General features: G+C 41.1%; 1 protein-coding gene across 12 annotated transcripts in view; it reads left to right on the top strand.

Moving 5' to 3' along the window:
• Positions 1–27625, top strand: part of Tarbp1 (tRNA guanosine 2 -O-methyltransferase TARBP1) — a 64804-nt gene that overhangs the window by 21068 nt on the left and 16111 nt on the right. For 6 of the 12 annotated variants that reach the window (XR_015439426.1, XR_002398266.2, XR_015439427.1 and 3 more), the window contains exons 10-24: positions 555–693; positions 2500–2599; positions 3533–3705; positions 11119–11216; positions 13068–13229; positions 15371–15585; positions 16366–16624; positions 16725–16913; positions 18617–18798; positions 18975–19046; positions 20877–20997; positions 21206–21261; positions 23493–23550; positions 24175–24285; positions 26187–26336. Coding sequence is in view for 9 of the 12 variants with exons in the window: in XM_021266395.2 (XP_021122054.1) it covers positions 555–693; positions 2500–2599; positions 3533–3705; positions 11119–11216; positions 13068–13229; positions 15371–15585; positions 16366–16624; positions 16725–16913; positions 18617–18798; positions 18975–19046; positions 20877–20997; positions 21206–21261; positions 23493–23550; positions 24175–24285; positions 26187–26336 (2085 nt within the window). In the remaining 3 variants the exon portion in view is untranslated. The remainder of the gene's footprint in view (positions 1–554; positions 694–2499; positions 2600–3532; positions 3706–11118; positions 11217–13067; positions 13230–15370; positions 15586–16365; positions 16625–16724; positions 16914–18616; positions 18799–18974; positions 19047–20876; positions 20998–21205; positions 21262–23492; positions 23551–24174; positions 24286–26186; positions 26337–27625) is intronic. The other 6 variants (XM_021266397.2, XM_021266398.2, XM_021266400.2 and 3 more) reach the window with 6 other exon arrangements.

Raw genomic sequence — 27625 nt, 5'->3', positions numbered from 1 at the left:
TGTTATGTGACTTTTATTTTTACCAGTCTTTTAAGAGATGTAATGGAAGAAGACTGAGATAATATTTCCCTATTAATATATTTTAATAGGTACATATGGTACAAAAGCTTTTGAGAATAGGAACTTTAATTATAACATATTTTAAATTCTACATTCTCTCAAAAACATAAAAGTTCTTATTTTAGCATAGAAAGTGGGAAAGAATTTATATATAATTTGCTTTATATAATGTTATTTTGCATAGAAATGTTCTTTAGAATACCTCATCAAACTGTGCATCTTATATTAGGTCCTTTAGAAATACAACAAAGCAATAAAATGTTTATTGTCATGACTGAGTTCCATAGATAGTACGTACAGCAAAACATATGTATGAATGTATATATAGTCAAATATAACATTTCAGTCAACAGTGGTCCCCTGAGATTACAGAGGAGCTGTTTAGTGATTTAAATTCAGTTTATTGTGGAAAAAAGAAACTGGCTTAGGAAGATTAGAAACTGTTCCATTCAGTTTTTAAAATAAAGTAATCCTTTGCTTGTTTTCTTTTCCAGCTCTGTGACTGGCTGTGTGTCAATGAGAGGTCTTTCAGGCCATCCTCTATCTGTGGCCCTGATGGACTTCCTGAAACATCTCTGAACGCTTATGTGAAGAACCTGGTCCAAGAGTACATTACATCACCTGCTTGGGAAAGTAAGTCTGCAGTTGTTTTTATAGATTAATGGGACCAAAATATTTCAAAGAGGTTTTCACTAGACTTGAGGTTGAGATTTAAGCTTACACAAATGTGTGATTTACTGTCAAACTTTTATTTCAGTCAAAGAGTGTGAGTAGTAGAAAGTAAAAAATACTATCTCCCAACTTGTACTTTGTCTGTTCTAAGATTTTTTTAAGCTGATAAGTTGCCAGAATGGGAACTGAACACAAGTAAATTTATTAATTTTTTATACAACTGCTCAGTCCTTATGAGCTAAATTTTACAGATGTGTTTTTGGAAGCCCTGTCATAGAAATATGTGGAAGTTAGTGGTTCATCTTTGTTTTTAAACCATTATGTTTAGTGTGAACTGATTATGAGAAATAATTTTAGGGAAACAATTTCAGAGGGATGATTTTGTTAATTTTTCTTTTCTTCGCATTGTTAGCAAAGACCGTGTTTGTTGTTTGTTTTGTGGTGCTGGGGATCGAACTCAGGGCCTGGTATATGCTAGGCAGATGCTTGATCACTGAGCTGCACTCTTAGTCCCTAACACCACCTTTGCAGAGTTCCCTTTGGGGAAATGTGTAAGACTGTATGAGGGGTGAGTTCTTAGCAGATTCATTAGTGAGAATGTCTTTTACATTTCGAATGCTTCCTCTTCATTAAAGTCATTAGTATAATTTGAGAAAATTGCATCTTTTAATTTAATGTGTCTTGAATTTCCTAGCTTTGTCTCAGATCAACTCATTTTTATCTACTGATTGCTCTAATCTGATCGTGGAATAGGTCTTAAATGATCAGATAATTATCCTTCCAAAATGCATGCATTTGTCCTTGGAATATTTCTCTTTTGTGTTTTATTCTCTCTGTTGTCTAGTACATTTTCTGTGCTGTTACTTGGAAGATGCTTTTATTACACCTGTTGAAATAAATGAACATCCCTACTACAGTCAGCCTAGACTATAGATCCAGCACATCCAAGGCACCCAGCCATAGTGTCCTTATTGTCCCATCCTTTTTCTGGTTCTGAGTTTTCCTGGGAAAACCCAGCTGCAATGTTAAAATTTCCTCTTGCTTGCTTACCTTGCATCTGTTCTTGCTTCTCCTGCAGTCTCTTGTCCACATTGTTGCTGGGGAAACTTTTCAAAATATTGGCTTCAAGCTTATACATCTCCCCTCCCTCCTTCATATGCATTCAATATCGCTGACTTCCTGTTGCCTTTTAGACAGAGAAGTGTCTGGTGGCCTAACTAGTGTCCTGGTCTCTCCTCACCCGTGTCTGTCCCCTCACTTTCTGCTCTTCCCTCTCACTTAGATGCACAGGGTCATCCTTCTGTTTCTTGGAATACTCAAGCTCTCTCCTGCCAGGACCTTCCACATACTTCTTTCCATCCTGGGAAGCTCTGATCTCCCTTCACCCAACTCATCCCTTCTCATTTGTCACACTCAGCCTAGTTGTCATGTCTGCGCAAGGCACGCCCCTTCATGTGCACTCCTGTGGCCCTCTCGCAGGGCCTCAGTATATTGCAGTTCTATATTTCATTGCCGATGCTTTGATTGATGCCTTTCTTTCATTCTACACTTTGGATTCCTTGACCACAGGGACCACTGGTGTGCAGCCCAAGGTCAGGCCAGTAGTAGTGCTTTGTTTTTGTTAAAATTTACATGTGGATGTGTAGTAAGGAGCTTTATTTTTCTAATAGTGTAATTTTGGTAAGGATAATCGCTTGGCTGTTTTTAAAGTGTCACCTTTGAAAGACTTTGTTACTGCTCTGCAAACCTTACCTTGTATTATTCAAGCAGGAGAAAGCTGTTTTATGCCTGACTGGTCTGAGGCCAGGCTGACTGCTCTGATGATCTTGCTAGCTGTGGATGTGGAAGGAATGAAGATTGAGTACAGGTAATTATTTTTTTCATTGGAAAGAAAGACTAGCAGATTTATGATATATATTTAGACTTTTCAATTATATATACAGTTGATCACAAAGTATTAAAGGGTAGAAGTTGAACGTTGAAAATACACTAAAATGCTTAAAATTAACAAATAAATAGGAATAGAGCATATTAGTCCTTTTAGGCTGGTAAATTAAATGCTAAACAACAATTTAATATTATATTAGAGAAAGTTAAAAAAGCACTGTATATAATAATTGTTGGTTTTATATCTGTGTTAGAAGAATGGATGGTAAAATCCTAGCATAAGAATAAAGACACTGAATTTGACTCCTTTGAAAATACGTAATTTTTAAAACATGATACTAAAGATAAACCAACCTTATTACATTTTGAGAATGTGAGCAGATCAATTCTTGTCAGATTATAGTTACTGTGATAAATCGCTTCAGTAGGTGGATTGGTATATGTTTGCCTGTCAGTTAATTTTATTTACATCAGATCTCTTTTTTTAGATGGAGTTTTAGTACTCAAGTTGATGATAGCAGTTTTACATAAAGCTTTAGGTTTTTTTTTTTAAGCATGTTTCATTTCATTTCCTTGACTAGCTTACCTAGGTTATCTAGTTTATCTCTGTTTTGTGTTGTTTTTCTGTATTACAGAGGCAGGGTCTCCACAGTTGGACTTGTAAGTGAGATGGGTGTAGGCCTTTCCTTCCCACTGGGTTCTTCCTGTGCTTTCTTCCCTAGACGATCATTACACTTAAGAAAAAGCACAGACCAAGAGACCCATCTCCGTAGGTGCTGGGTGTTTGAGTCATCCCTAAGAATAACTTTGTCTAATTGATTTCAGTAGCTAACCAATTCCACAGATTACAGATGGGCAGTAATTTCCTTATGCTTTTGAGATGGTTGATTTGGGCATGTCTTTTAATATCTAGTGAAAAGCGGAGAACACAGAATGTGTTGAGGATATTCTTAGACCCCCTTCTGGATGCCCTGGTGAAGCTGGGTACCAATGCCTACGTGCCTTTGCTGAGGACTGACAGAAGCCTGCAGTTGCTGGTGAAATTGTTGCACACTTGCATGTTGAAAGGTTCCAGCCCCCAAGATGGTGAGGATGTGTAGTCTCTGTGGGTTTCTTGCTTGGTATGTGGCTGGTATTGCAGAATGAGAGGAAATTCCTGACCTTTTTACATCAAAGAGAAGTTCTTCCAGCATATTTATTAGATGTCTCCTAGTAGTGTTGGGGATAGAGTGGAGTTGACATGCCAGTGTTTTACATGTGTTGGTTACTATTGATTTTAGAATGCAGCTTCATTTGCCTTTTTAAAAAAATTTTTGCTTGTTGATTGATTTCCAGACTGTTGAAAACAGTCATTTTTCCTGTCTGTTTATGCAGGATCTGTTTCTGATTACCACAGTGCTAGATGTTATAGGAAGTTATATACTAAAGCATGGCAAAGGCAGTAATTTTATACTTACTTTTAAATATGTTCATCTCTGTGAACCTTTTGAGTAGAAAATATATGGAAAACACAGTGGTAGTAGATAGGAGCACTGAGGGGTTCTTTACTCCTTAAATTAAGATATATGTAGCAAAGTAGTGGGAAACACTGAATGTCAGAGAGGTGAATACTGATAGGTGAACCTCAGTTCCCTGTCCTTTCGGACCAGTTTTATTTCTAGAACTCTAGAAATTTGCTATTTAAGATCCTATAGCATTGATACTTGGATAAATCTGAGAATAATACTGATGAGGTTAGACTTTAATGTGTTTATGAAATACTAAATCTAGTGTCAGATTTTCATATTTTTTATAATGAGTGCAGAACCATGTGCCGTGACCATGATGGTAACTTGTAAGATTTTCAGCCCTTAAGAGCATTAGTTTGGACTTAATTTGACATGTCCTGAATATTACCATACTCAGCAGTGCAGGACTGGGTCACAAGTGCCTTTAACATGTTCCTGCTGGCTTGTATAATCAGTGGTTCACGCATGACTCTCCTACTGGCGGCATGGCACAGTCATGCATGGGGCATGGGTGGCATGGGACAGTCATGCATGCATGGCCCTGTTGTGAACATATTAAAAATTATATTATTTGATATAAACAGAAGGAGGTGTGGTGGTTTCCTGTGTTCTGATGCAAACTGATGACACACCTGTACTCGAACTCCCCCACCTAGAAACTTACCTACCTGCTACTCCTCAGTCCCTCTTGTTGCTTCCTTGTTGATTTCATCTTTTTCATTTTCATGAATTTTAGAAAAGGGTTTTTGCCACATATATAGATATTCTTTAACAGCATGGATTTTTTTAAAGTACTTTATTGAAGTATGATTGACACATTAAAAAGCTGTGCGTACTAAATGTGTACAACTTGATGAGTTTGGGGATAAGTCTATCCTATGAAACTGTCAGCACTGTCAAGGCCGTGGCATATCCATCACCTCCCAAAATTTCCTGTCATTTCTGTTACTGTTACTACTTGTGAGAAGAGCACTTTGTGAAGATCTGCCATTTTCACATTTTAAGTGTATAACACAGTAGCAATCAGGCCGTCTGCCAAGAGTAGATCTCCAGAACTTACTTAATTTATGGAACTGAAACCTTGAATCTTTTGGCCATCTCCTACCATTCTGTGGTGTGGTGTGACTTTTCATTCTGTTGTTTCCTTTTCTGCGCAGTGGCTTTCTGGTTTGATAAAATCTCACTTGTTTTTACTTTTGTTGTCATATCCAAAACAGTCATTGCCAAGACCAAAGTTAAGCTTTTTTCTGATGTGTTCTAGCAGCTTGATGGTTTCATGCTTACACTTAAGCTTCTAATCCATTTCGAGTTGGTTTTTGTGTGTTCAGTTTTGTTTTCTGCGTGTGCATATCCAGTTTCCCAATGCCAGCTATAGAGGACACTCGCCTTCCCACTTTGCATTCTTGACACCAGATCAGTTGACCATTCATGATGAACCGAGCAATGTGTTATTTAGTTTTCTTGCTTTCGGGCTTTAGAAAAATATGTCTTCCTGAAAGAAATCCACTCCACATACTGCTAAGATTCTTTCATGTTGTGGGATGTTCCATTGACCAACCACAGCACAGTGTGTTGGGTCCCTTTATGCTGGATGTTGGCTCGTGTTTGGTTTATTCCTGTTGTGTACGGTGCTGCTGTGGACACATTCTCCTGTTTTCCGGTGCCTCGTGTCTGAGCCACTCCAAGGTAGGTGCCCACCTTGGGAACGAAATGGGACTTCCTAGGGTGTGTGCACATTCATCTCTATAGGATGATGCAAAATGGTCTTTGCAGGTAGCTGTGTGCATGTGGTGTGTGCTCAACGGTGGACTGTGAGGGTTGAAAGTTGAAGGAAGGACCTGTGACACACAGCAGGGGTCTCTAGGAGGAGGGGCCTCTCTGGAATAGCCCTGCTGAGAATTGGCTGAGGGACAGCTGGGAGGCTGGGGCTCAAGGGCAGGGGAACAATTCCAAGAGGGAGGAAGGTGCTGAGGAGAGTGTGTGTACAGCTTCGCTGCCCTGGCCTAAGAGGGTTGACTTTCAGGAGAGGGTTTTCGCTGTAGACCCTAAAAGACAGGGAGTATTACTTAGAGCTGGAAGGAAGTGAGAATGGAGGGGTGATGATTGGGAGTTTGGCCTTTTGTGTGTTTGTTTGTTTTGTTTTGGTACCAGGGATCAAACTCAGGACCTTGCACTTGTGAGGCAGGCAGAGGAACCACTGAGCTAAATCCCCAGCCCAGGAGTTTAGCTTTGTGGTGATGACATGTTCTGATTTGGCTGTGATGATAGCTGCATGTATGGGTGCCTCTGGCAGAAACCACCGGACTGTATACTTTTAGTGGGAGATTGAGTGTTAGGTGAGTGACACCTCAGCAGTTCACAGATAGTTGGCTGTACATGTGTGAGTCTGTTTCTAGAGTCTGCTCTGTTCTCTTCATCTCTGCACCAATGCCACATTGTCTTGGTTACTATAAATCCATAAGTATGGTTCCTATTTATCTGTCTTTTTATTTATTTGCAGTCCTGGGGATAGAACCCAGGGCCTCTGCACTGAGCTACATCCCCAGCCCTTTTTAAATTTTGAGACAGGGTCTCTCTGCATTGCTAAATTACCCAGACTGGGCTTGAATTTAGGATCCTCCTGCCTCAGCCTCCCAGAGTGCTGAGATTACAAGTGTGTGCTACCACATTCAGCTTCAAATTTATTCTTCTGAGTCAAAACTTTTCAACAGATCTAATTTCTTTACCTCCTCTTGTACATTTTATAGTCAGCTTGTTTCTATCTACAAAAAAAAAAATTCTGCTAGAATTGGATTAAATCTGTAGATTATTTTATAGAAAGTCACTTTATTGTGTTGGGGCTTTTACTGCATGGACATTATGTGTCTTCGCTTATGTATGTTGTCTTTGATTTCTTCATCATAGTTTTATAGTTTTTAGCATACAGATCTTACATAGGTTTTGTTAGATTTAGATCCACATATTTTTGTTGGAGGAAAGGCTATTGTGAATTTTTAAGCTTGAGTTTTCTCCTGTATGTTGCTAGTATAGAGAAATTTGATTGACTTTTGTATGTTGATGGAGTATCCTGTGACCTTGTTAAAGGACTTAGTTCTTAGAGCTTTTTCATAGGTTTTTTAGGATGTTCTTGGTAGACAATCATGTCATCTGTGAATAGGGGCACTTTCATTTCTAGAGCTGTCTGTAGGTTTCTCTAATTCTTTTCATGCCTGCAGTGTTTGTAGTTACATCTCCATTTGTGTTCCTAGTGGTAATTTGTCCTTTTTCCTCTCTCTCAAGACTCGCTAGTAGTTATTATTTTATTGACCCTTTCACAGAACTAGCTTTTAGTTTCATTGTTTTTTCTTTTTAATTTCATTGATATCTACTCTGCTTCTTTCCGCTTGCTTTTTGATTTACAGATTTATTTTGCCTTTTTGTGTTAATGTTGAAGCTGAGACTAGTTATTTTAGACCTTTTTTGTTTTCTGTGCAATTTTATTTCTTTTGTGATGCTGGGAATAGAACCTAAGGCCTTGTGCATGTGCTACTGAGCTGCACCCGTAGACCCTCCTGCTTTCCAAAATAACATTAATGTCATGAATTTTCCTCTAAGCTCTGCTTTAACTGCATCCATATAATATGTGTGTGTGTGTGTGTGTGTGTGTGTGTGTGTGTGTGTGTATGTATATGTATATTTTTCTTTTTGGTACTAGGGATTGAACTCATCCATATATTGATATGTTGCATTTCCAATTCAAAATGTCAACTCATTTTCCTTTTGACCCACAAATTACTTAGGGCATACTAACAGGATTAATTGATACTTAGTAACAGGAAAGGTCCACCATAAGCACTACTCAGGGACCCACAGCACTACTCAGAAGGTCCCCAAGGAGCACATGCTCCTCAACAGTGCCAGTTGGCAGATGCCCATGAGGGCTGAGTACTTAACAGCAACACTCAGGAGGCCCAGTGGTGATGGACTGGGTGAGAATTCACCAGGAAATACAGGAGTGTCCAGTGGCAGTGGGCTGAACTACAACACTCCATAGTGCTCTGTTCCACACCCAGTTACCCAAGGCAGGGAATAGATTAAACTACAGAGCAGTGACATTATAGGTTCACCTTGTTCCATTGTATGACCAGCCTTTTTAGCCTATATAGTATACAGGCAGGAGGGCAGGCTCTGCAGATAGCACTAGTTTGCCCAGTTAGCAGTGTTCCTTTGTCTTGGCAGAGTTTTGGGAATGCAGAGGGGTGTTTCAGGGGCATGGTGTTAAATGTTCTACTTGTTCTTATGGATAACATACCCTGTTAGACAACATTATAACCTTTGTTTTCAGCTGTCAAACATTTTAAAGAGCCCAGAGGAAAAGAGCCTGTCATATTTATCAGGGTTCTCAGATCTCTTCTGCTTTCCTGTTGTTCTTGATGTTCCAGATTTCCCTAGGTGCTTATAGCCCTTTTGTTTGAAACTCTTCCTTTAGAATTTCTTCTCGAACACATTTGTTGACAGTGAATTCTGTTAGTTTTCCTTCATCTGAGAAAGTCTTTGTTTCACCTTCATATCTAAAGGATACTTTAGCTAGATATAAAATTCTGGCTTGATGGATCAGTAGTTTCTAAGGTATGATCAAAATATACAATGAATGTTTACATTAAAATGTATTATAGTAAGCAACATATTGTCATTAATCCCCCTTAAATTACTCCCTCTTATTTCAAATACACCTACTCCATCTTTCCTGCTACTCTGAAACAGTTCTGTAAGTCCTGTTTCATGAGTATCTTTATGAGGTGTGATCACAAATTTAGTGAGTGTTACTGCCTCCTGCCATCCACTGGAAGGTCAGCTTGTAAATCTGTAATAGTGCATACTCATCCTGTTTACTCACTGGATCTGGCACCGTCAACTTCTGACTCTTCCCCAGTGTCAAAATGACCATGAAGGGGAAATGTTTTGAGCGGATTCAGGACATGCAAGTAGCTATGATAGCACAACTAAAGAAACAAAAGAGGACTTCCAGAACTGCTTCAGAAAGTGGCAAGAATAATAGAATAAGTGTGTTTAAAGCAAGGGGGAGTATTTCAGGGATGCTATTGGCAGTCTTTTTTTAATTAAAATTTTTTTTTTTTAATATTCACCCTATTTTTTTTACCAGACTGTGTAGACCTGTCTTACTGCTTGTATCTGGCCTTCTAAGTTTCCCATCAGAACTCTAGTAATTGAGTCTTCCTTGGTATTGTATTTGTCTCTGCTTTCAAAATTGTGTCTCCATCGTCAGTGTTTAGCAGTTTGGTTATGCTGAGTCTGGGCATGAATTTTTGGGAGCTTATCTTTTTTGGAATTCTCTAAGCTTCTTGAATGCATAGTGTTATGGCTTGTGTCTTGATGTCCCCTCCCAAAGCCTCATGCAGTCATAGGTGGAGCTTTTTCTGGAATTGATTCATGGTGCAATGCTAGACTCAAAGGCACTAGCATTGCTGGTGTGAGTGCTACCTGAGGAAAGTAATCTGCATAAGATAAAAAGGGCAGAAGATGCCACTGAGAGTCCCTTCCTCCTTCCCTTGTTGCTTTTGCTCTCTTTTGCCACCATGAACTGTTAGCCCTCTGCCACCCTGCCTTGGAGCCAGCTAATTATGGACTGAAACCTCTACAGTCTGTAAGCCAAATGAACCTTTCCCCCTTTAACTTTGGGTGTCGGGTATTTTTGTCTCAGCAGTGAGAGAAATTATATCTGTTACCAAATTTTGGAAAGTTTTCATGCATTTTTTCACTCAGATACTCTTTCATCTTTGCAGTCTTTCTCTTGTCCTTTTGGGTCTCTTATGGCACTAGTATTAGATCTTTGTTATTATCCTACATGGATCTGAAGCTCTGTTCATTTTTTTTTCAATTATTTTTCTCTTGATTTTCAGATTGCATTTTTTAGCGATTTATTTTTAACTTTATTGACTCTATTTATGTCTCCCCTCGTTCATTTCAGTAAGTTTGCATCTTGCTTATCAGATGCCTGTTTGGTTTTTCTGTCTATGTTCTGTTTATCTGCTGAGAGCGTCTGTTGTTCCCTTTCCTTCAGGTGTGTTTCTGATTGCTCGTGGAAGCATTTTTATAAAAGCTTCTCTAAAGTCATTGTCCAATTTCTATCACTCTGCTATCCATGACTCCTCATGATGTGGTCTGAAGATTGTCTTTTTGGGATTTTCCTGATTCTTCATTAGCCCAGTGGTTCTGTATTTTACTCTAGCTATTTGACTGTGGTGTGAGACCCCGGGTCTTCTTTAGGCCTTGTGGGGAGAATACTGGGGTTTTTGTTCAGCAGGCAGTGGACCTGCTGGCGTTCTGGCCTTGCATTCTGACTAGCTTTTGTGGGTGCTGGTTTCACTCAGTTTTGCTGTCACATCCCTGCAGTGCTCTGGCGGCATGCATCCACGCATCTTGTGTGGCCACCCTTCTGCAGGTGGGCAGTGGGATATGTTTCCTCAGCCCTGGTCTGTGGGATTCAGGTCAGTGCTGCCACAGGAGCCGCACACAGGAGCCCACACAGCCCTGTGGCCGTTCTCCTGCACACAGCCTCCCTGGAGGCCTCTCTGTGTCATCCTCTGACCACAGTGGGCCCCGCCACTTTGTTCTTGCTCCCATGTCTGCCTACAGTCTGCACGGCAACCAGGAAGAGTGAGCCAGTGAGCTCACTGCCATCCAGTGTCGCTTCCTTCCAAATCTGTCTGCTGCCCTTTCTTTCCTTCCCATATGTGCATTCTGTCCAGGCTTTATCATTGTCCTCAGTGAGGGACTGTGTCCTTCTTCCATCCTGCCCAGAACTGGACCCCTGATAACCTGTAAGATGAGTCACAGACTTCCCCACAGTAGGCAGGATAATTGTGTTACTGGGATTGACTTTTGGTAAGTGACTTGCCCTTGTGCCTAACCAGTTGTTCCAGGACGTTGGCTGTATTTTGAACCAAAGAACTTGTTTTTGTCATTTTAGTGAAACACTTTTTCCCCACAGATGAGGTGTCTGCTTTTCTCCAGAGCTCCATCATGTCTGCCACCGAGAGTATTTCTCAGTTTGTCCTCAGAAGACTAACCATGCGTGAGCTTCAGAAAGTGAGTGTCCCTGGGGAGCTTGCCTTCTCAGCCTCCACTTGGGTTTTTCTCTGGCAGTCCTTGTATTAAACTGAATAGAAAAATTCATGTGATAATTTCTCTAGAAGCAGCTTTGGGAAGCAAGAGAAACACGAACTGTGGGGTCATCTAGTTCCTATTCCGTCTGTGTTACTCTGACCAGGGCAAGTTATATAGTTCTTCTGAGCCTTAGTTTCCTCATCTGCAAAATAATACATTTGTCTACTTCCCAGGGCATGGAAAGTTCCAGAGGACAGGACAGATTTGTAGCAATGTATGCATTCACTACATACATGGAGGTCCTGCCTTCATTTCTTCTTGGACTTTGTACTGTCTGTAGTCTTTTCTGTCTTGTAGTCTCAGCCTGTCTTTTCCTCTAGGATTCTTCCATAAGCATTTAAGCAGGGTAAAGAGTGTTCTCAGACCCACCCCCAGCCCCATTTCTGCTGTGTGGGGGGTTGGTCCCACTCTGATCTGCTTTTATCTCCCATGTGACATAGAGATGGTTCTCACTGAGTTTGTTGGTGACTCTTCCTCATAAACCTAATGGATATGCCCCAGACTGTATTGTACTAACTCTCTTGCCCTGTAGTCCTGAGCCTCTACCTCTTTTTGGCTCCTGTGATGTCATCTCCTTGGACTTGCCTTTCACTCTGGCTTTAGTTCCTTCTCTTCATGGAGTATCTGTTCTCTGCTGTCTGTCTTTGGAGTTTGTCACTGCCTCTTGCCTCCCTCCCTCTCCTCTCCTCCCTTTTCCTCACCTCCGGGTCCCTCCCTGTTCCCCTGGCTTCAGTTATACTCTGTTCCCACCCTCCACCTTCCACCTGAGTTAAAATCTTGAGCTACTGTGCCAAAACCCGTAGCTGTTTGATTGACCATGCTGAGTCGAAATTGGAACCCCTCATTACTCCTGCAGTGTCTCTACATCCCTTCCCTGAAGGCACCAGCAGTGTCTTAAGCCCAGAACTCAGGGGTGCTCCCTGGCTCCTCTGTCCTCTTTCCCTGTGTTCAGTTTGTCACCACATGCTGTAACTGGTCCCTTCTGTTTGCACATCATTTCCACCCAGCGAAGTGCCAGGTGGGTGCTCAGTAAAATAGATTTAGATGAATGAGTTATTTTCTGTGTGCCTTAGGAGGCCTCAAGTACAGTAGTAATCTGCTGGTATCATGGTGATAATTAAAGCCCCTGGTAAGTGCTAGTCCGTTTGTCACTTTCTGTCACTTAATTCTTTCAAAGCTCCTGTGTTGGGTAGGGATCACTTTCTCCCTCTATAGATGAAGACTCTGAGGCCTGAGAGGTCAAGTAACTTGCCCCGAGTCACAGAGCCGGTGAATGGCGTAGTGGGATGGAAGCTAGGTCTATGGTAGCTGGCTTTACTAGTCAAAAAGATGTGGGTTTTATTCTGTGCCTCCTACGTAGTAGCTCGGAGGTGTCAGGCAAGTTGTTCAACTTCCCCAAAACTTATTTTTTTTAACTTTGAAAGCTTCTAAGAATTCATGATTTTAAAAGCAAGTGGCAGTTACTACAGTTGTTATTGGTGATGTTTATGTAGGAATTGATGAAACAGCTTTTCCCTTACAGGGCCTCACAATAGGTATGGGGGGACAGATGACTTGATGTGAAATGTGCCATAGCTGTGCTGAGTGGGAAGTCATAGAGTACTGAAAAGCAAGTCTACAGGCCTGCGGAGGGTTCATGGGGGAGTGACTCTCCTCTGAATCTTGTTAGCACTTTTAAACAAACTGGCTGTTTCCTGCCTGTGCTGTCTCTTACAGGTATGTGTAATTCATGGACCTTGCTTGCTCCCTGATGTGTTTTGATGTCTGTCTTAGGTTGCAGATCTGGATCGTTGCCATTTATACCTCATGCTGTTAACTGAGCTCACAAACCTCCATCTGAAGGCAGGGTGGAAAAGGGCCTACTCCATCTTCAGAGTACTTTCTCCTTTGAAAAATGCATCTATGCGGCATCTTCAAGAGATGGAAAGTGGAAAGGTAAAATCCTCTTAACTCCGAGGTTTATTGTTATGTTGAATAAGGTATCAGGGAAGACACATTCAGTTGTTACATGCACAGTATCTTGAAATCATAGAAAGTATGTGCTGAAATTTGTTAAAATTGTACCTGCAGGTGATAATCTATGTGATTAGGATTTCAATACTTGTCATACTATTAAACATGTATCAGAAGTGTGATGATTTCAGACTTACAAATATTTAGATATAGATAGGGGACTTACACTAGGTTTTCTGCCCACACATGTCTAATACAGGATGCTTTCATCAGCCTGATACCAGAGCCCTCCATGCTCAGCCTCCTGCCTCAGTTTCCACCCTTGTTGTCTGTTGTCCTTCCTCCTTTCTACAGTGCCTCACCCTGCAGGCAACCATATAGAGGTTCTCCATGACAGCACCTGCCATGCTTCTTCCAGTGCACCTGTGTGTGGCTGGTCCTTCCCTGTTGCCCACTGGAAATTGCTTTTCTCTAGAGGTTTTCTTGGATTAGAGGCTCACTCTTTCATTCATGTTCCTATTGCTCTTTATGCCTCCACTATGGTGCTTATTTCCATCTTTCTTTTTGTGAGACTAATTTGTGTGTATCTGTCTCCACCAGGTATTAACACCTGCAAGTATTTCTTGAACGTCACACAGAAAGGGATAGCAGTAAAGAGTGCAGGCTTTAGAGACTTCCTGGGTTTGGACCCTGGATTTATCCTTGCCATTATGTGACCAAGGGAAAATTACATAAGCTCCCTGTCCCCCATTTAGTACAGCTGCAGGATGTGGATTATAGGGTTGATATGGGAAAATTATGGCAAGCCCACACATGGTGAATCTTTAGAGCAGTCCCTGACATGTAGAAAATCCTCAGTAAACACTAGCTATTTTCACTTTTCACTTGGTAAGTATTAATGCAGTTGAACAGAATCATAGTCTTAATGTGTCTATGCTACAGATAAAAACAAAGAAATGACTTGATTACTTTAATAATTTAATTTGTAAAGTAGTTTTCTCTAGAGCTGTCTAAAAGGAAATGATGGTATAAACTAACATTTCAGTGTCCTTGCAACTCAGAAGCAGAAAGGGCAAGTCCAAATTTTATATTTAGTGTCATTAGAATCATAAGAGACCTAGTCCCTGTTAGTCTGTTAGTGATACAGAAGAATGTGGTGTGTCTCAAGTGTAGAATAAATGCACAGACATCCCACAGTCATTCTTAAAAGTTGGCTTTCTTTTATACTTCACTGAGCCATCCTTGGCTCAAGGTAACACTAATGTGGACAGAGTTGATTTGTAAAATTGGTCTGTAGAGATTTATGGCTTTGGGTGGGAAGGGCTTGCAGTGGGAGGTAGAAGGTCCTCCCAGTAGAGCTGTGGCTGCTGGCAGCACCTGTGGAAGCCACTGTGGCGCCTGCCGTGCTCCCAGCTTCCTGCTTAATGATCACTGATTGTCTGTTACGTGTGAACCCAGGCCGTTACAGTTAGCCACGCAGTGTTGCCACAGGTGGAGTTCCAGGTGCCTCACATGAAGCAGCCCACTGTGTAATATGTACAGTAATCCTGGGGAGGAGATTCTGAGACTGGCCCCATTTTGCAGATGAGAAGAAAACAAAGCTGTAGCATGGCCACACTCCTGCTGGTGGTAGTGTGGGTCAGGGTTCAGACCAGCTCAGTGGGTCCCAGCCCCAGCTCTGCCCTGGTCTGTCTGGCTCATGGAAGGAATTGTGGGTCACCTGGAGCCTTTTTTTTTAAGCATATTTTAGTGTCCAGTAAAATAAGATTCCACCCTGGGAATGTTGTATATGAGCAGGAAAAAGGTTGGGACGTGCTTACTCACACGTAGTTGGTCAGTCATCTATGAGTTTTAGGTACTCCTCTGCCAGAAGAAGAGGTCAGATTTTTTTTTTAATGTGAAGTGCCAAATTCTTGTTGGCATTTTAAATCAGTTCATTGCCTATCTGTAGAGACATGGTAAAATTGAACGACATGTGTTAGATTTCCTTTTCTTTCCCCTAATGTCCAAATAGCAGCCCCAAGAGGGAAGGGAGGATGAGATTTCATAGCCCAGCACTGAGGTGTCCCTGCTGACGGGAACTTGCTTATGTGAAATAAAAGATTGCTCTGTGTACTCTGCAGGAGCTGAGTCTTGGTGATCAGATCCAGAAGGTGGTCAGTATGGCTACTTTGGCCACAGTCTGCGAGGCCAGTACCCTGCAGCCGGTGCCAGAGCTGGATTCCCTTGATGCTGAGCCCATGGACAGGTTCCTATCTGCTTTTCCATTTAATCAGACGCTGCAGAAGCCCCGTGCAGAGGAGCAGGGCCAGTGTGCTCACCCCATGGAGAGCAGCAGGTAGGTGGGAGATGTCTTTGTTGCTAAGGGCTGGAAATCTAGTCTTGTTGTCATTGGGATAATAGGAGATTGCCTAGCAGTGCTGATGGCGCTGTGAAGTTTGGGAGATGAGGCTTCATTTAGGATCAAAATGTATGACCATATTATTCATCTCTTCTGTTGAAATCTGACTTTGCTGTGTTAGTTTTTAAGATTCATTTAAGATTGGGGAAATACCTGCTTTCTGAGTAGTTGGAAAACTGAGGTTTATGGGGTTGCCTTACTTTTTGGTAGACAGGATATTTGATGGTGACCATTTATACCTGCTCTCTTAGTTTTTCATTGCTATAACAAAACACTTGAAGCTAGGTAACTTTCAGAGAAAAGAAGTTTATTTTGTTTTATGGTTCTGGAAACTGGAAAGGTTAAGAGCATGATGCCAATATCTTCTTGAATTCATGCTGCTTCACCAAATGGCAGAAAAATCAGAAGAGCATGTAGGTGCCTGTGGCTGTGAGAACATGAGGGCCAGCCTTGTTGAGTAACAGGCTACTCTTTGGTCACTAATGCAGTTCTTTGAAAGGGAGAACTCACTGTCACAAGAAAAGCATGAATCAGTTCCTGAGGACTGTGCCCCAGACCAGACACCCCACTTTGCTGGCCCCTCCAGGACTGCCCCCATGGAGCAAAGAAGGTGTTTGAGGGGGAAAACACATTCAGACCACAGCCTCAGGTTCTCCTCTATGAGAACAGAGACAAGTTGGAGGGAGTGTGGCATAGTAACTTTATGTCTTACTTCAGTTTCTTTGAAGAGTCATCCTCCCAAGGATGGGGGAGAGTGGTTGCACAGTACATCCATGATCAGTGGGTCTGCCTCTCCTTCCTGTTGGAAAAATACCACACCCTGGTTCCGGCCACAGATGGCACCATTCCAGAGCCCTTGCTGCCTGCCATCCAGATGCCTGCTCAGACTCTGCGGTCTGCACTGGACACCCTCTCCATCCTCCCTTCTGAGCAGGTGCTGCCTGTGTTCCGTTGCATGAAGGTGCTGGTTCCCAAGGTGAGACACCATGCAATGTGAATTGAAGACCAAGACACGAACAGCAAGCAGAGTTTCTGGAATTAAGAGATAAAGTATATTTTTCCTTTTCTCCTACCAGCTCCTGACATCTGCTGAATCACTCTGCATAGAGTCTTTTGACATGGCCTGGAAAATCATATCTTCTTTAAGCAACACTCAGCTGACATTCTGGCCTAATCTAAAGGGTTTTGTTCAGTTTGTTTTTGATAACAGAGTTCTCACCATTGCTGCCAAAATCAAGAGCCAGGCATATTTCAAAATAAAAGAGGTAACTCATTTTCCTTTTCTATTTGTGTGGCCTGTGGCATGGGGGAAGGAGAGAGTTATGTTTGTAAGCAGGTATTAGATTTGCAGTTAGTCAGCTCAGCCACTCAGTTAACATATCCTTGACCTTTAGGAATCATCAATAGTAATGAGAAGAAGGCACAGATCAGGAGCCAGTGACTCACATCTGTCTCACCATGTTTTATTTGGTTTGTGTAATGTTTAACATTTTGACCATTAGCTGGCAACTCGAGAATTGGGAAACTTGACTGTGTGTGGTAGTAATCCTGTCTGCTTGTAATTCCAGCTACTTGGGAGGCTGAGGTAGGAGGATTGCAAGTTTGAGGCCAGTCTGGGCAGGGTAGTGAGACCCTGGCTCAAAATAAAAAGGGCTGAGGGTGCAGTTCAGTGGTAGAGTGCTTGGCTAACACATGCGAGGCCCCAAGTTCAATCTCCATCACTTAAAAAAAAAATTGGGAAATCTACATGAAAACCAGTATTTTCCCACCCTAGGGAGATTGGTAACCGTAATGGGGCAGCACTATCCTTCCTGCAGGACCGTGGCCCCTGACAACAACGAGTGGCACACTCTGCCCTTCATAGTTGGTCTGGTTCCTCCCAGAAACTGAAAGCAGATGCTTAGTGCCCTTTGTCTCTGCACCTGTGCTGGAGTTTCTTATGTAGAGAAGCAGTCCTCTGAATGTAACCCTTACAAAGAGATTTTTCTGGGACTGAAAGGGTCAGCACCAGAGTGCTGACCTAGCACATACAAGGCCTTGGGTTCCATCCCCAGGATCTCAAAAAAAAAAAAAAAATCTTGCAGGCTATTGTGGTATAGTCATCTCTCCATATCTGCAGATTTTGATCTGTAGGTTCAACCAACTGTAGATCAAAAAAGTGTTCCATGAATACTGAACATGTACAGTCTTTTTTCTTGTCATTATTCCCTGAATAGTATGGTGCAGTGATATAGTATAATGACTATTTACATAGAATTGACATTGTAGTAGGCATTATAAGTCATCTAGAGATGACTTAGTGTGTACAGATGTACATAGGTAATATCCAAACACTGTGCCACTTTACATAAGGAACTTGAGCTTCTGCAGATTTCAGTATCTGAAGGGCACCCTGGAAGCACCCCCATACACCCCAAACCCCTGTAGATGCTAAGGGACCACTGTTTTTGGATTTGCAGCCACACATACCGTAGAAAACGTAAGCTGAGGGAATTCTACCCAGCCTGGGAATCCAGTCGTGCCTCCTGGCCTTGGGGAAGTTGAAGGTCAGATCCTCTGATTATCTCATGATCTGTGCCTCTCTGGTCCTCTTCTGCCCCACAGTGCATATTAGGAGACATAGGTGTGTGTGGTCTCAGCCAAAGGGGGCTCTATGGAATGTAAAGAAATTCAAAGATTCACATGAGGTGTTTTTACCCTTTTCTTCTACCTTGGGCAGGTACTTCTCTAGAAAAGTTCTGGGTGAATATCACTATTGGTAACATTTTATTATTGAGGTGAAAAAGCACCATTCTGTGATTATTGATCATCTTGCAAAATTGTTCTAATAATGAATTTTAAATTTTTTAAGACTATTCATGATTATGGTGAAACTCATTTGAAGCCATTGAAATACATTTTTAACAACATTAATTTTTTAAAAACTAAGTTGTTCAAAGGATAAAATGACCATTGCATTTCATTCCAGATTATGTACAAGATAATCGAAATGTCTGCCATAAGAACTGGAATCTTCAATATACTGATCAGTTACTGCTGCCAATCTTGGATAGTGTCTGACTCCAAGCGATCTTTGTTCAGTGCCAAAAATTACAGTGAACTTGTCCTGGAGGCTTGTATATTTGGAACTGTGTTTAGACGTGATCAGAGGTAAAAAATGCCATTATTGCAAGTTGTTATAACTTAGATTAAATACCTGTCTGGTTAGAATTATGACTTTGTTTTGAGACTTCAAACAGAAGACTGTAAAGTATGAGTTACTTGAGGACTTTCATTTTTCCTACTCATCTAATCCTGTTGTTCTTTTTCAAATTTTTTATGGAAAGACTTATTCAGGATGTACAAACCTTCATAGAAAATCTTGGACAGGACTGTGCAGCAAATGTTGTTATGGAAAAGTAAGTGTGGTAGGTTTATTATATCTTGACAAACATGAGATATTCCAGATTTAACATCATACAACAAATATTCTGTTTTTGTCAAATTTAATAAATATTTACTAGTGAAAAATACTGTAATCTATTTTAAGATATTGATCAAGCCCTCAAAAGTATATTAGAAATTATATTCTTTGGGCTGGAATGTAGCTCAGTGGTTGAGCACTTGTCTAGCATGTGCTTCGCCCTAGGTTCCATCCCAAGCATCTTACCTTCCCCCAAAAGAATCGTATTCCTTGCTAATATATTTTCTTCACATCTTTCAGTATTTACTAAAATTTAGTGAATATTGGTAAATGTAGTGCAAAGTCTTGTATAAATAAGGAAGTTCCTTTGGAGGGCATAAAACTCACATCCTCTGTGGGGAGCTGTTCATCAGTGCACGTGCTTTATTCTTCAGTTCTTTTTTGGGGTGAGTGTAAAATTGATCATACAATTCAAACTCACTATTTTAATGAGTCAATAGGTTATGCACAAAAATAGAATCACTCTGGGAATGGGTCCTGTTTTTTTTTCTTTTTTAACTTAAACCCCTTACAGAAATGTGATTGACATGTAAGAAGCTGTGTGTATACTGCTTGATGAGTCTGGGGATAGACTGTAAGGGTTTGATTTCTAGGATAAGACTGTTCTTATTCTAACCTTTTAACTAATTTTTTGGAGCTTGTGAGATATCTTTTTTTCAAGTTTTACTTTTTCACATAGCTTTCAAAACTGTGTTTATAAACATGATTAAAAGTGTTGTATTCTCTGTGATTCGAATTTAGAACAACAAATAATTATTTTATAGAGTGTCACAAAAGTTTTATTCTGAGAGTGCTAAATATATCTTAAATCATCTGCCAGTCTTTATTAAGTACATGTATTATTTTTATTATTGCTGTTAATTTTTTGTTTTCCTATCTGGTTTAGTGTAGCAATAAAAGAAATTTTCTAGTGAATGATTGTGAAATACTTTGATTTCTACTACACAAGTGCTTTGTTATTAAAGTGACATTTATCCACATTACAGCAGTTAAAATGAATGTGGAAATTACTGATAATTTTACTTAATTTATCTTTCCACATTTGACTGCTAAAAATCCTGGGATGTTCAGAGCACACAGTACTTCTGGAGTTCATCCCATTTAGAGGAAGTGCATTTGTAGTATGCAGTAAAGACAAGCTGTTGGGTAGTTAGTGTCACAAGCTAGGGTCTGTTTCATCCACAGATATTGACGACCAAGACCAGTGGAGTATGTATTGTTTTTCTAGAAATCTGAATGAATTTGTGCTCACTCATACTTTCTGAACTCACTCTTCTTTTAATATGTTCATTTGTTACCTTCTGTTGCTCTGAATTAAAAAGTATTGACATATTAGTCAGCTTTCCCATTACTGAGACACCATACCAGATACCCACAACTTAAAGGAGGGGAGAGGTTTAATTTGGCTCATATTTTAAGGGAGTCTAGTCCACAGTCAGCTGGCTCCAAGGCAAAAACATGATAGAGCAAGGGAACAGTGCCAGAGAGGAAGGAACCAGATAAAGACCCAAGATCGCACCTCCATGATCTGCACTCACAACCCAGGAGTGTGCTCTGCAATCTCTTGGGCAGATCCCAAGCCAACTAAGTTGACATGATCAGGATTAACCACCATAGTCATTAAGTGTGGACCTACATAATCTTAGACAAATTGGTGGTGGGCAGATTTGATGTTTGTTACAATATTTTTGAAATTAATATTTAATGTATTTTCCATTTTCAAAAAATATGAATGTATAAAGCAAGTTCATTTTATGTTTTTTAGTACTAAAAGAGAAGACTATTATGTGAGAATCTGTGCTGTCAAATTCTTGTGTTTATTAGATGGCTCAAACGCATCCCACAAGTTGTTCATAGAAGATATTGCAATGAAGCTATTGGATAAAGTAAATATATTTTATTTTACTTTAAATTATCTTTAGCTTTAATAGGTCAAAGTCCAGCATTTATTCTTCATGGTGCTAGAATATGTATTTCTAAATATTTTTTAGAAATCACGAAGTCTGTGTTCTGAATTTTTAGTTAAGTGTTGATTAGTAATTGTCCAACTTGGGTTCCTTGTGCCCTCTGACCCTCAGCCTGTGTATTTTCCAGTACCAGCCCAAACCTGCTGTGTTTACATGCTGCATCCATACAAACAGACCAAACAGGTCAACATTTGGGAAGCATCATAATGTGAAGAACTGATTGCTGTGACTTCAGAGTCCATGAAAAGTCACCTCAGGATTTGCTTCTGATGGAGCATGCTGTCATATCTTAGATCTGGTTTATGATGATTATCTGAGATTGATGAAAATTTCTTACTTATTCAAAAGAAAACAATCAGAGTTTTTGAGCCTGCTAAATCCTTTGTAAATGAACATTAGAGTGTCTGTAGAATGGGTTTAATAAATCTGGGGAGATCAAAGAGGTTTGTAAAGCCATGTGCAAAGCTCCATTCTATTTTTACTCTTTAAATGACATATAGAATTTGAAGCACAAATAGAAGAGTCCTTGCTCTGCTTTCTGACCTCTGAGACACTTGAGTGACTGTAGAACCTATTTAAGTGACCTGTATTAAAATGGGAATGGTTACCATACTATTGTTTTCTGAAAGTAGCATGTCAGCTTTGTTACATGAAACCCACAAAGTACTTTTCGCTCCTTTGTCTTTTCATTGTGAGATTTGGGGCCATGACCCAGAGGAAAGCACATACACACACACCTGCGAGTGCATGTGACATTAAGAATTGAAGTCAGAGGGCCGGGGATGTAGCTCGGTGGCACTGCACCTGCCTGGCAAGTGCAATATCCTGAGTGATCCCCAGTACCAGGGTGGGGGGGAATTGAATTCAGGGCCTTAACAGTAAGCTAGGACCAGCACTTTTTTTTTATATTGAGATAGGACAGGGTCCCACGAAGTAGGCCAGGCTTGAACTTGTAGTTCTCCTCTCTCAACCTCCCAGCACTGGGATTAACAGGCATGCACCACCATGCCTGGCAGGAAGGTATTTTATTGGTGCCTCCAGGATAAGTAGAAATTAAAGTAGGGGAGCAGGTTATTCTATTGGAATTGAAAATTCACATGACAGTGTTCAGCTGGCTATTGAGATAAGGATCAGGGAGGCCTCTCTACAAGGTAGCATTTGGCTGATGAGTTGTCAGAAGGAAGAAAGACACCAGGCAGGATGGTGTGTGGAGCCAAGTGAGGAAAGTGTTGTGTGCAGGAAAAGGAATCGCCAGTGTGCCCTTAGTGTCTCCTGCCATTGGTTACTGACAAAGGAGATTTAGAGGAAGTGGTAGGAATGGGAACCTAACCAGAAAGGATTGAGAAGAAAATGGGATTGAGCAAGTGGAGACAGTGCATGTAGCACTCTTAGGAATTTGCTGTGAAAAGGAAGAAGGTGAGGTGGCTCCCAGTGGGGGACAAGAGGTAAAGAAGATGCACAGTAATTAGTGCATGTCAGTGTGCTGAAGGAACCCACCAGTAGGCAGGGAAGGTCATAGTTACAGGGAGACCAACATCATCACACAGGCAGTGTCCCCTAGCAGTCACCTCACACTCAGTAGGATGGCTACAGAGAACAACAGAACAGTGAGTGTTGGTGAGGAGAGAGATATCTTGGGACCCTCCTTTGTGCCTGGTGGATTATAAAGTCATGCTACCACTTTGGGAAACAGATATGGGAAAAAGCAAATGACCGTCTAGTGCAGCACCTCTGAGTCTTCTGTGGACCAGTAGTGCCAGCATCTCCCAGAAGCCTGTTAGGATTGCACATCTCTAGGCCATCCCCAGCCTGAGGAATCTGAACCTGGGGATTTTAGTTGGCTTTTACAAGCCCATACTATGACTCTGAAGCCCAAAGGATCAGTGAGTCTCAGACCCCTTGGTGGCTCAGAAGCAGGGAATTTCTAAATGGCTTTGAGACAAGAGTGAAAAGACTAGATTGTGCTCTTGAAAAGAGGATGGGGATTATTCTACCAGAGTAGCTTGGATCGGGAGGCTCAGGAAACTACGACATAGTTGACAGACTAAAAGAGAAAGTAAAGGTCTTTCTGGATGTTTAGTCCAGTGAGTGTAACATGGACAGGAGGGAAGATTTTGAGCTGACAGGGAATCTTAGCACTTCATTGTGAGAACTGGGACTGTAACTCTTGAAGCCCAGGGACAGGCCTCCTGAGAGGTTTGTTGAGGAACAGGTGCTTCTTTTAAATGCAGGAGGATCCACCCTCATGGTGTCATGTTCGGTGTTCAGCTGCACTGAGCCTGAGCAACATGTATTAGAAGACAACTTCCCAAATAAATAACAGTGATGGAGGCAGTTGTGAGATTCTAGTCATTTTTAGGTGTCTTAAATTTGTATTTATTTGACTGATCTCGTGGTGTTTTATACACTCACAGATATGTAGTTGTGGTTGCTGGAGAAGGATGGTCCCCACTGACAGAAATTGCTTTGGAGGTAATGGATGACTTTTCCACCTTGAAGGCATTTGAATGTGTGAACACTCTTCAGTGCTGTCTGAATCAGCAGCTAAAGTACCAAGAGTTATGACAGAAGTCAACTTTGAGGGCTTGAGTTGTGGCTCAGTGGTAAGGCCCATCTCCAGCGCTGCAAAACAAAAACCTCATGGCTGCCTGAGTTTAGGTGGCACAGACCATTAAAATCTCTGCAGAGCAGGGTGCTAATGTGGAAAGGCTTCGTGCTGCCATCTTGTGTCTAGAGTTGGCATTGCACTGACATTTCCTGTGGTGACTTCTTAGTGGCTTTTGTAGCAAAGATACTCCAAACGGGAATAGGAAAGAAGGTCATAAAATGAGCTATATGGGTACCACTGTATTGTACATTATAATATCTGGTAGCTCTCTCAGTCTTCTCACCGTGTGATCCATATCTCCCAGTTTTATGGTTTCCTAATTTTACAAGAAATTTAAACAAAAGCAACTAAATTCATTGATATAAAGGGGATTTTAAAGTGTCATTGCCTATCTTATGCTACTACCTGCTTTTGGAGGAACAAAGGCCACTGTGCCCATTTTAAGCCTTTTAATTTTGAAATTGTTGATTTTGTTTCCACCCCTGCAGGATGAGTTGGTGTCTAAGACTAGAACTCGGTACTACGAGAATTCTCTCCAGCATCGTGTGAAGAACCGGATATGGCAGACTCTGCTCGTACTTTTTCCCAGCTTTGATCAGGTATAACATTTATTACATTTCTACCCTTATAAGCCTTAATGTTCCACATGAATAAACTATTTTGTAGAAACTGTCATGTGCTTTTTTAAAATTGAGAAGGTAATGTTTAAAATTTATGCATCAGTATATAAAAAGGAAACTATTGAGAAATATTTTAATAGGATACTAAGGAAGTGAGGTGTTGTAAAAATAAATTGGAAGTTGGTTTACACGGCCTCGTTTTGTACTTTTCCTTCAGTGTTTTAATATAACATTGTCAATGTTTATAGACTTGTATGCCGTTTGATTAGAAAACGTAAAGGCTGAACTCATTTCCCACAGCACAGTTATTTTGGAGTATTATGTTTCGGATCAGCTGTTTGCCAGAAGCCAGGAGAATTGCAGTATTTGGGGTAGGATTGTCATTTCCGTGGTAGATTGTCTTGCCCTTAATCTCATGTGCTGTGGCCACACACACCAGGTCAGAAAAGGCCACCCTCTTCCTCTGCTGCAGAGTCCCTGTGTCCAAGTTCCCTTTTCTCGGCCCCAAGAGGCAGAGAGGACTCGAGTGGACTCTGTCTGATTTCCCACCCATCCTTGCTCCTGTAAGGAAAGTGTTCCTCATGTTGAGGAAGTAACCGTGACTCATGCAATTTTAAAGACAGTTTTTGAAAATGAAAAGATTCTCTCAGACTTGAAAATTTCTTACATCCTCCACACCTTCTTTTCAATATGAGGAAATTTAAAAAATATATCAGCCTCTTTTTACTCTAGTTTTATGAAGCCTTGGGTTCTGTGAGAGAGGACACTTCAGGGACAGTGTGTGTACATGTATTTGTACATGTAAATGTCAGAGGACAGCTGGAGGGGCTGCCTTTTAATATGTGAATTTTTTAAATGCTGTATGTAATACACTTCATTCCATGTAAAAATTCTTTTAAAAAAACATTCTGGAAGTGCTTTACCAGGTTACTGAGAGCATACTTTCTTGACTCCCATAATATTGGAGGGTGGCCATCAGAGTACACAGGGTCTAAAAGGAAGACCAAGACCAGCATGTCTATCATGGAGAGCACTGCTGAGTTTCTCCAATTGCTGTATCTTACCGTTTCGCTTAGTCTTTGGAATAGTCTTTCACAGCCAGGCATAAATATTCCCCTTTATTCACGAGGACACTGCCGAGAAGCGAGGTGAGCTGCCATTGAGGGACACGGCTAGGGGATGGTAGAGATGGCCCTCAAGACAAATCTGACACCAGAGTTCATGCTCCTTGTTTTAAGGCTTAAAATGAGCTTTTCTGCTCTTTTCCTACTCGGTACAAGTTCTATTAAGGTAGATTTTTCTTCTTTAAAATAAATATAAAACATTTTTAATATGCTTATTTAAACAGAATGTTCTTCACCTGCTAGTTAGATGTGATCCATTATTCAAGAGAGAAGTACACTTTTGAACGGAAGTGTAAGAGCAAAAGGATGGTTTTGGAGCTCCAAGTCTTGGCCAGAGAATAGCAGTGTGAGGGGGCTGGAAAGACCCCAGGGCGGGAGGGTGCACAGCCTGAAGACTGTGACTTTGTCTCCCCTTTGATGTGGCCTCTGAGTTGCCCTGGTTTAACAGGTTAAGATTTGGTTCTGGGTCCTGCTGCTTCACAAGTATGTGACTCTGGGAAAGTTATTCAGCTTCTCTGAATCTTCTCCCCCAGTAAAACACAGATGATAATGATGTTCCTCCTAGGATTAATGTCCAAGTAAATCATAAATTTAGTACTCAATTTAGAGTCTTTACATGGGACACATTCTAGGGTCTTTATGTGGAAAGTGTGGAGTTGGTAACTTACTTAGAGTAAAACTAAACCTTTTAATAATGGGGACTTTTTAAAAACTAAGATTAATAACAACATTTTTGTGCAACTTTATTTTTCTCAGAATTTCTTGAATGGAATTATTGACAAGATTTTCCATGCTGGTTTCACTAACAATCAAGCTTCCATAAAATATTTTATAGAATGGATTATTATATTAATTCTTCATAAATGCCCTCAATTTCTTCCAAAGTTCTGGGATTGCTTTTCTTATGTAAGTAAAAGAGACTTCTAATGTTTTTCTAAACTCTGATTTTGACTTAGTTGTTTCTGACTGTCAGTTGCCCTGATGTATTGACTTTGTAAATTATGCTTTCAAGTCCCGAATTAATTTAGGGAACAGACATCTCTGGTTTATCTTGAGTATATCATAGTTTTTATTTGAGGGCTGATCTAATTCCAATAAAACAAAAGTAGAAAGGCATTTTGTTCTTAAGCAGTAGTCCAGCAAGTCTTCATTTGATTTTAGAATGGGGAGGGTGGGATAAAATAAAATAAAATTTATTAAAAAAATGAAATAAAACATCTGCTTTTCTCCTCCCCCTGGGGGGGAAAAGAATGATGAGGGATTAAGTGCATTCCTTACTCAAACTCATTAGTAGGACAATTTCAAACAAGACTGAAGCAGAACAGAAGGGAACCCTGTCACCATTTCCATCCTGGAGTCCCCTGTGCCCCTGCCCACTGTTTCTCATGCCTTGAAAATAACTTGAGGAACCAACACTAAGATTAGTGCCGGAGGCCGTCATGCAGGCTGCTTGCCTTCTGTGTTCTATTTGCCTTCAGCCCTGAGTCGCGCTGATCATCTTGGTTTCTTTTTTCTTGTCTTTTTTTTTCCTTTTTCTTTATGTCTATGTGTGTGGGGATGAGAGGAAGGGTACTGGGTAGTAGAACCCAGGGCCTTCATACTCTTTTCATGCTATTTTGAGAGGGTATCTCACTAAATTTCTGACGCTGGGCTCAAACCTGTGATTAACCGCCTTAGGCTCCCAGGGTGCTGGGATTACAATTGTGCACCACGTGCTGTCTGGTCCCCTTTTCGGTTGCTAGGCCTCCCCAGCTCAGTGGTGTGCACAGCAAGATTTATGATTCTCAGTGTTGCCTAGCCTGGCAGGCACTGCTGCTCCATGTGTCCTGCAGGGCTCGGACTTCGGTGGCGTTTTCATTCCCATCTTTGTCACCTCAGCTGTAAAGGCAAGAACAGTTCTGTTGGCCAGCATGGCCCTCACTTCTTGTCCCCTGTAGGGTGACTGGCTCTCTCTACATGGTGGCTTGTGGTTCCAGGATGGAGTCCTCAGGAGGACATGTCCCCATGTGCAGAGTCACTCCCTCTCTGGCTGTGGCATACTTGAAGGTCTCATTGGCCAGAGAAAGTCCTATGAGCAATGCTCTCAAGGTGAATGGGGCCTGAGTATTTGGATCTGGCCTCTTTTTTCTACTTCTTTTTTTTTTTTCTGTATTACAGATGGAACTCAGAGCCTTCACACTGAGCTCTATCTCCAG

Source organism: Heterocephalus glaber, unplaced genomic scaffold (assembly GCF_053883595.1).
Source record: "Heterocephalus glaber isolate CG9 unplaced genomic scaffold, H.glaber_assembly_v1.0 deba00001472, whole genome shotgun sequence".
Lineage (NCBI taxonomy): Eukaryota > Metazoa > Chordata > Mammalia > Rodentia > Bathyergidae > Heterocephalus > Heterocephalus glaber.
Note: the sequence above shows the minus strand (reverse complement) of the source record. Positions and strands in the feature narration are given on the sequence as shown.